This window comes from Tasmannia lanceolata, unplaced genomic scaffold, assembly GCF_043159265.1.
Source record: "Tasmannia lanceolata isolate RefF3 unplaced genomic scaffold, GAP_Taslan_0.1 ptg000020l, whole genome shotgun sequence".
Lineage (NCBI taxonomy): Eukaryota > Viridiplantae > Streptophyta > Magnoliopsida > Canellales > Winteraceae > Tasmannia > Tasmannia lanceolata.
The window spans coordinates 627,481-637,161 of NW_027518697.1; the positions used below are offsets into that span (position 1 = coordinate 627,481).

At 39.3% G+C, this 9,681-nt stretch overlaps 1 protein-coding gene across 1 annotated transcript; it reads left to right on the top strand.

The window, feature by feature from the left end:
- Positions 1-1,217: 1,217 nt before the first annotated feature.
- On the top strand, positions 1,218-6,928 carry LOC143854337 (receptor-like serine/threonine-protein kinase SD1-8). Its single transcript, XM_077364226.1, has 7 exons — positions 1,218-2,674; positions 4,257-4,397; positions 4,481-4,668; positions 5,341-5,551; positions 5,904-6,141; positions 6,240-6,390; positions 6,485-6,928. The coding sequence occupies exons 1-7, from the start codon at positions 1,396-1,398 to the stop codon at positions 6,791-6,793; spliced, it is 2,517 nt and encodes an 838-aa protein (XP_077220341.1). The 5' UTR covers positions 1,218-1,395; the 3' UTR covers positions 6,794-6,928.
- Positions 6,929-9,681: the final 2,753 nt, after the last annotated feature.

Sequence of the window (9,681 nt, forward strand, 5' to 3'; positions counted from 1 at the left end):
ATAAATCCATTCGGAAATTGGGAACCCCATTTTTTATACTAGATAACCCCAATCCCGGTGAATTGAAAACCCCTTTCCAAAACTCCAATACCCTTGGCCAATTTTCAGGGACTTGATAACCCCATTCGAAAATTGACAACTCCATTTTTTATACTAGATAACCCCAATCCTAGAGACTTGAAAACCCCCTTCCGAAACTCTAGTACCCTCGGCCAATTTTCAAGCACTTGATAAGCCCATTCGAAAATTGGTAACCCTACGTTTGAGAGTTGCTAACCCCCTTCCAGAGAGTTGATAAACCCCTTATGCTACAAAACCCCCTGCCTATAGCAACTATTCTAATGGCATAATAATTTTGCTCATGATAGAAATAACAAAAGAAATGGATGTTGTTTTCATTAAATGTGTTTCATGTATTACATCCCAATTGTGTATTACAAAAAAAAAATTAAGTAAATCAAAAACTGTGTAGCCATCCATTCATGTATTGCATCAACTTTTTCTTACACAACAACTTGTCTTCCAAAAAGTGAGTGAAGCCATCCATGCATTATCTCCAGAACACATCCTAAAATACAAACCGCTTAAACCCTAAACAAGATAAATCAGAAACAGATGAATGAAAAATAGTGCAAAACTCTAACAAAAAAGAAAAAGAAAACCTAGATACAGAGAGATAGATGGTAAGAACTCAACATTCAAGTTTTTAAGATTTGCCAGCAACAATGGTGGCTGAACAAGAAGGAAGATGAGTAGCAATGTAAAAAATTAAAAAAAAATGTGATAATGGAAAAGTAAAAGAAGAGGGAAGAAGGAAAACAAGGTCAAAACGTGTTGTAAATATCAAAGGGCATTTTCTTCCAGCTTTTATTGACAAGACCTCTTTTGTCCCTCGTTTCTGAAAAGCATGGGTCATGTTGATAATTTCGCCTAATGTTTGTCCCCCATTGGTAATTGCTTCAGGAATGAATATAGTCATCCTTTGAACTTTATGTGAAGTCATTGGGGTCCAAATGTTGAAATTGGGCCTTGTAGGGTCGATCCAAATTCCAATATAGCTTTGGAGAAGACTAAAAGACTAAAAGACGAAAAGAAAAGTGAAAGTCTTCCCTTTCGTCCAGTTTTTTTTTTTTCTTTAATCATTTACCCATTGACGCCGACACGCTACATTGTTTTTTTGCATGACTACTTGTTCTAGAAACCCTATCTTGACTATCAGGAGTCTAGCTCCAATCAAATCACAAGACAAAAGTTAAGATTGTGTGAATTACACGACATGTAGACCAACGGGAATGCAAGTGTAGGCATTTCCATTTGGCCTTCGCTGCTACACAATTTCCATTGGCTTTAGAGGATTGATACTCCCCAACTATTCGAGTTATTCCTCCTAGAAACATGAGAAAGATCATTGAGAGGCCCACCTTTTTAATGTTCTTGACTCTATTGTTTTCCCTCTTAAAAGTTTCCATATCTAACGATATCATTACACTAACCCAATCAATCAGTGATAATCAAACCCTGATTTCAGCCGGCGAAACCTTCCAATTAGGATTCTTTAGCCCTGGTAGCCCCAGGAACAGATACTTGGGATTATGGTATAAGAAAGATTCTACACAAACAGTTGTATGGGTTGCAAACAGAGAGAACCCAATTGTGAACTCGTCTGCCGTTTTCAAGATTGGCGACCAGGGAAATCTAGTCATTCTCGACGGAACGGAGAGTGTTATCTGGTCAGCAAACCACACGACAGCGAACAATCCAGTGGTACAGCTTTTAGATACAGGAAATCTTGTTCTGAGAGAGGAAGGAGATGATAACCCTCAAAATTTCTTGTGGCAAAGCTTTGATTATCCTTCTGACACGTTGTTACCAGGTATGAAACTTGGATTAAATTTGAAAACCGGTCTGAATCGATTTCTAACCTCTTGGAAAAGTGTCAATGACCCTTCAGCTGGAGACTATTCTTTCAGGATCAATCCTAATGGATCTCCACAAGCAATTGTTTTGCATCAATCCATGCCGTTTGATCGAAGTGGGCCTTGGAATGGGATCCGATTCAGTGGAATTCCTGAAATGGACCCCAATTACTTCTTAAAATTCTTCTTTGTATCTAATGAGGATGAGATTTATTACTCCTACGGAATCACGGATTCTCATATTTCAATATTGCTGGTGAATCAAACCGGAGAAATTCAACGTCGTAATTGGATTGATGGGAGTAACGGGTTTTGGAATCTTCTCTGGAGATCGCCGTCCGACCGGTGCGACTTTTATGAGGTATGTGGGCCATACGGTTTTTGCAACACTGACAACTCTCCAATCTGCAACTGTGTGGATGGGTTCGAACCCAAATTATCTCAGGATTGGTATTTGAGAGTATGGACTGGTGGGTGTGTGAGGAAAACACCATTGGATTGCCCAAAGGGAGATGGGTTTTTAAGATTGGATCGAATGAAATTGCCTGACACATCACTTTCCTTTGTCGACATGAACATGACTCTGGACCAATGTAAAGATAAGTGTTTGAACAACTGTTCATGTGTGGCTTATGCTAATGCCGATATTCGTGGGGAAGGAACTGGGTGTATAATTTGGGTGAGCGATTTGATTGATATTAGGCAATTTTCAGAGAGCGGACAGGTTCTTTTTGTGCGATTGGCAGCTTCGGAACTAGGTATGTTCTATCAACAACTCCTCGTTGCATAAGCTTGATTTGTTTTCTTTATGTTTTAGGGGTTTGCTAACTGATCAGAAACAAAAATTTATATATGTTTTTATTGAAAAAGTCTATAAAAACATGTACAACCCATCTAGTGTCAGAATTAGACTTATTAAATTTGAGCCGGATAGATCCTTTCACTTTCTTCATGAAAATTTTCTAAATGATTCATTAGCCGACTCCAACTAGTTTGGGACAAAAGTCAAGTTTAATTGAGTCTTATAGAAAAAGTCTCAAAACATGTGCAAAAATCTTAAATCATGCGTATTCAATGCACCTTAACGAGTGCCCTTGTAAGCAAAACCCTATGTTTTAATAGCTAAATTGGGTAGTGGCTTTTGAGCTGCCCAAGGGATACGATAACTCAGTTCGGACAAGAATACGAAACTCAATTGGGGAATTGAGGAAGTGAGCAAAACCCTAGGCATACGATAACTCAGTTCATTGTGACTAAATGGGTCAACTCACTTCAAATGACCAGGATCAAATCATCACTGAGTCGAATCAAATGTTCGGTTGGTTGTGACCGTTTGTTTTATGCATATCTACTTGGGCCATCAGTGGGCCACTCATCCAGTGGTTTGTTTTGAATCAAAGAAGATTAATTCTTTAGACTTATTAATATTTCATTGAAATTTGCAGAATTAACATTTCCATGTTTGACTATTCATATGTTGGGTGTTTCCCTCATTCGGACTGACCTGGTCTAACCAAAGAATCCATCCAAGATTGGAGGGGCGTCAAAATGTATCGCCTAAAATTAAAACGACCCTGTCATTCATCTTTTAGCCCGTAATTTTCACAGGATTCGATTATCATTCGGCCCCACCAACGTGTTAAGCCATGGTTTTAAATTTCGGTTTCGTATTAAATTTTGGTGTTGGCCGAAACCGAAATTTCAGCCGAAATCCTGTAATAATAATAAAAAATTATTTAATTGTTTACCAAATTTCGGACGAAATTTTGGAATATTTTTATAACTTTTTTTTAAAAAAGAAAAAATCAATTTCTCAAAAATTTCGGCCAAAACCCAAAATTTCGGATTTTGCCAAATTTCGGTTTCAGTCTCAACCGAAATCCGAAATCCACCGAAATTTAAAACCATGTTCAAAACACGATCCCGACCGTTTATCTTGCAAGCGATAGGAGATGACTTACCCCAAAGATTTTCACTTTGATAGGAGAATCTCAACCTTTGAGGATGTATACGCTAGTGTTTTAAAACGTTAAGGTGGGCGAAAATGCGGCCAAAGAAAATCCTAATTGACTGAGTGGGACATGATTGACTCAGTTGACACAACTGAGTATTCGGTTGATGGTCATAGCTCAGTAGAGTCAAAAGAGGTTTTGACTGAATTTGCTGCCACCCAAATATTTATGGATTACTATTAGACTCTTAAGTGATATAGAGGCACAAGGTCCCTCGTATTGTTATTTTTAATCTCTTTTCTCCTAATCTTAGTGTATTGTTATTTTTAATCTCTTTTCTCCTAATCTTTGTACAGCGTGATTGATTCACGTCATGATGATTTTGTAGGAAGCGGTGATAAGAATAGGAAGGTGGCAATCATAGTGAGTGTAACCTTAGTTTCAGCAGTGCTTCTTTTATCCGGGTGGATTGGCTATTGTGTATGGAGGAAAAAGAAGAAGAATGAGAAGAACGCACAAATGAAAAGAGGTAAAAGGGAGACCTTTGAACTCACTACGGACGTGCATTCTTCATGTTGATATAATGTTTTGACGTTTTTAGTCTGAAAACAGGTGGTGGGGAGAGAAGCCAAGAAAGAGCATTATTTGATACCCAGGTTGGGGCCAAAGAAAAATCGGACCACAGCAGGAAGGAAGACGTGGAGCTACCTTTTTTTGATTTTGGTGAAGTAGCAAGGGCCACTGATAACTTCTTGGATGCAAATAAGATTGGAGAGGGAGGGTTTGGTCCTGTTTACAGGGTAATTTATTAACCCCTTTAATTGTTATTTGTGATTGACTCTGCAATTTTGCAGCCACTCTTTTTCAAGTGAGAGCTACCACCTCATATGAATTAAATTAATAATGTATATAAGGTGACTTCTCTCCTAGAAAAGAAAAGCCGATAATGAGTATCCCACAAAATTGCATGGGCATTCTCTCACATGCAACAGCCCAGCCATGAAATGCCTTTTGCCATGGTCCATAGCAAATTCCTATAAATATATTTATATAGGGATTTGCTAGCGCTATGGTTTGTTGCATGTGAGAGCAGCCACCAAGGCTCACTTTTCAGCAGATTTTGTTTTCATTCATGAGGTGGCCGCTCTCACATGCAACAAACCATCCGCGAAATGCCTTCTGCGATGGACGCTAGCAAATCCCATTTATATAATATATACTGATATAGTATACCATTATTACAAGTCACATATATGCCATGACCAGGACTGTTTATCCGATGCCTAACCCATAGCCGAAGAATAATGGCAATCTTAGCAATCCTGATCGATGGCCCACAAATGCCCAGTAAAATAGTTTCACGTGGTTAAAATGACAATCAATGGTGTTAAAGGAAAATCCAACTAAAAATTCAGCAATTCCTTGTATGATATGTTTGATAACATCCTGAATCTTGAAATGACATTCTCCAGGGGAAACTACCAAATGGCCAAGAAATAGCTGTGAAGAGGCTTTCTAAAAATTCTGGACAGGGCGTAGACGAGTTCATGAACGAAGTTTTATTGATTGCCAAACTTCAGCACCGGAACCTTGTCAGGCTTTTGGGTTGCTGTTTTGAGGAAGAAGAAAAGATGTTGATCTATGAGTACATGCAGAATAGAGGATTGGACTCGATTCTTTTCGGTTCGTTCCTATCATTGCTTCATATACTCACCTCAATTGAATTCCATTCCATTCCATTCTTATGATTTCTCCATTTGAATGTGTATGCAATTAATTAGGTCCCTCTGAGTCCCTTTCTTGTCGACTTGTTAGTCTAATGGCCTTAGTGTGAAAAATCTAAGGCTGAAAAGCTTGCTTACATGACAATTTAAACCATCTGATTACAATCGAATGTTTTAAATCTTTTAATTGTAAAAATATTTTAGGGTGCGATTATACCAGCACTAATGCACTAGAAGCCATATGTGTATCTCACTACATACCATTCTCATTACTATTAACTGTGGATACTAAAATGAAAAATTTTCTTCAGATGAAACGAAAAGACTATTATTGGATTGGCGAATGCGCTTTGGCATTGTTATGGGGATCGCTCGAGGTCTTCTCTATCTTCACCAAGACTCTAGATTCAAGATCATTCACAGGGATCTCAAAGCCAGCAACATTCTATTGGATAACAAGATGAACCCGAAAATTTCCGACTTCGGCACGGCAAGACTTTTTGGAGGAGATCAAATTGAAGGAAATACAAAGAGAGTGATCGGGACACAGTAAGTATTGATTAAGATACCATAATCTGCAACGCGAATTTTGTCTCAATTTTCCTTTTTCATCAACCTAAATACTCATCATCAATGGCTACTTGCAGTGGATATATGTCTCCTGAGTACGCCATGGATGGGCTCTTTTCAGAGAAATCCGATGTCTATAGCTTTGGAGTGTTAGTATTAGAGATAGTAAGCGGCAGGAAAAACCGAGGCTTTTTTTACGCCGAGGATGACAATAACCTCTTGGGGCATGTAAGTGGAGAAAAGAAGTTTCTTCTTTCATGTTCAACTCCCATATCTGTTGTGTTCTTTTACTTACCCAGAAAGAGAATTGGCTTTGTTGCAGACATGGAGACTGTGGAAAGAAGGCAATGGTTTGGAATTGATGGATCCATCGATGGGTCCTTCCCGTGCCATTTCTGAAGTCTTGAGATGTATTCAGGTGGGACTATTGTGTGTGCAAGCACGTGCAGAGGACAGGCCGACAATGTCGTCCGTGGTTTTGATGTTGAGTAGTGAAAATCCGACATTGCTGCAACCGAAGCAGCCCGGATTTGTTTCGGGCAAAAGTCTCACGATGATTGATTCTTCTTCGACAGGGCAAGACTCTGGTACCGGAAATGAGGTAACCGTTACCATGCTAGAAGCTAGATAGGGGATTTGTGTACAATTTTATATCATGGTGAAGGAAATGAAAGACATTTTTTCTCAATTTCTGGACAAGATCCAGGTGGAATAATTTTAATTACACTGGCATAGGAAGCATGAAGAATGAGTAGGAGGTTGATCACTGTTTACTACCATCACTGTTTACTACCGATTGAGTATACCTCCAAATCTATGAAGGGTGTTCTTTAAATCCTTGAAGAACGAGGTAAACCAGCACTTACTTGGAGGAAGCTAGAGAATTTTTATTTCATAAAAGAGAACTAGCCATCGCTTGCATAGGTAGGTATAGCCTTTTAACTTTCTTCTCTAAACAAGACTCCTTCTAAGCCATTGATTTGATCTAATGGCTGGTATTAAACCCCTAGTCTCCTACCCATACGCATATTGGACTCAACTACCCCACTCCTCTAAACTCTTAACAAGCATTGAACAACCATCGCACGATTCAACCAAAGTACCCAAGCATACTCGGATTGGCAAAGCTAGAAGCGCAAACGAGTCGGAATTGGTCACTCTCAATACTTATCAAATAAGCCTTCAAATCCATAACGAGAAATTTTACGAATCGACGTAGAGAGAGATAAAACCAGCACTCTCTTGGAGAAGTTTGGAAAATTTTATTTCAGAAAACAAATAGTCAAAGTCGTGCAAACATCCCTTGCACGTAGGTATTTTATAAAATTTGTAGTTTCCCATTCCTCTTCTAACTAAAACTGGACCTAAGCCCTAGATCCAATCCAACGGTTAGCATTAACTCCCTATACTATGAACAAATAGTTAATAAAAAGGAATACTCGAACTCAACAGTTAACACAGAAGTGTTGTTAGTGTTTTGCAACCGGGCTCAATACTCAAATCAGAAACCTGTGCAATAGGGTTTTCTTTAGATCCTTATCCCCTTATAACAAGGAGACGTGGATATGTCAGTCCCCTCTACCAAAGGAGAAATCACCTTATACCAAAGCCAAGCATCAGTCTTCGTAGAACTTCAAAGACCTTGAGACACTGATGCTTGGCCGTTTTGGCATTAGCTTGGGGAAGCTTCTTTTTTACACCTTTGTGTATATGCTTCTTCTTGAATTTAGCAAGGGATTCCTTTACCGTCAAGCACGATTGCCCCTCCATTTGAGAAACTTTGGGGTCCTCATCCATCAAAGTTTGAAGGGCATAACTTTAATTGTTATGGAGAACGACGAAGACATTGCCCCATCCCATAGGAGAGCAATCCCTGTCAAATTGCCAAGATCTCCCCAAAAATATGTGGCTAATATCAATATTTATAACATCAAATAGAATTTCATCTTTGTGAGCACCAATTTCAAATGGGACTCGACAACGTTTTGTTACCTTCTTTTAGTTAGCCTTTGAAATCCAACTAAGCTTGTAGGGAGTAGGGTGCTTCTCTGTCTTTAGCTTGAGCTTCTTTTCCATGTCCCAAGACGTGAAATTCTCCATGCCGCCTCCATCAATGATGAAGTTCAAACTCTTTCTTTGACCATGCACTTGCATCTAAAGAGTGTTCCGCTGCGTGAATTCTTGTTTTGATGTACACATAACACGTCACGTCATAAAAGATTTTCCGGGAGCACAAATATAAAGGATAAGATTTTCCTCCGTATTTTGCACATTTTCATCACACTACTCTTAATCATCCTCTTCATGCTCATCAGTAACGACTAAATTTGTAGTGTGTCCGCCTTGGGACATTGATTGTATTTATGACCCAATTGGTTGCAAATAATAAAGGATCTGTAGGGAATCAAACCGGGTAGAACTCACCCCTAAAAGCTAGCTGTTAGAGGGAGGGTGCCCATTCCCTTATTACACATCCACATCCATTTAACATGTCCGATGTGGAACCCCAACAATCTCCCCCTCCACGTGGAAGCAATGTGGACCATCTCACCCCTCCACGCGGCGGCAACGTGGGAACCATGAGATCTTCTCCGAGGGAATTCCACCGTCCTCGGAGGGACACCAGGGTTACCGAGATCTTCCCGGGAGTTACCACGCCCCAACTCTGATACCATTTGTAAGGAATCAAACCAGGTAGAACTCACCCCTAAAAGCTAGCTGTTAGAGGGAGGGTGCCCATTCCCTTATTACACATCCACATTCATTTAACATGTCCGATGTGGGACTATTGCTTTTGCGTGGAACCCCAACATTTGCGTGGAACCCCAACAGGATCAACCCCTTCAAATATAAATAATCAAGGAAAACACTTTTTTGAGAACGGGATCATGTATGGGAAGTAAAAAAAGGAGGTGATATGACTAACGATTCAAGAGGTATTTATTGCTTTATTGGGATTTGAGTTTCCTTCCTTTGTCTTTTAGTGGATGTGGTTGACGCTTGTTTTTTATTTGGGATTTTTGCCGATTAGTCGATACCTAGCAAAATAAACACCAAAACGTCCCTAAGATCATTGCAATCTATTCAACAAGTCCTGCTTCTAGAAAATTGTTGCCAAAAAGCCCCTAAAACAAACGATTGTTAGTTTTCTCCGTTACCATTTTTCAAGGATGTCCCAGCATTTATTTTGGTATGGAGGGACTAATTGGCAAAAATCCCTTTTTTCCACAAAACGGGATCCCGTTTTGCTAGCAGTGCTCAATAATTAAATAACGCCAACTTTAGAAGTAATTAGTTGTTTCACATGGTAGGCAGGCCCGGGGATCAAAACCCAATAAAAATTGGCCAAACCCAAAAGAGAGGCTTTTGGAGTAATTGGTTATTCAACCCGACTCATTCTACTTACTTCCAACCATGCTAGTAGATCTGGATAAAATTATTCTAACCGGATTTCATACACAAATCGAGAAATTTCTATTTCATTTCCCTTACCATTGTATAAACTTGTACACAAATCCT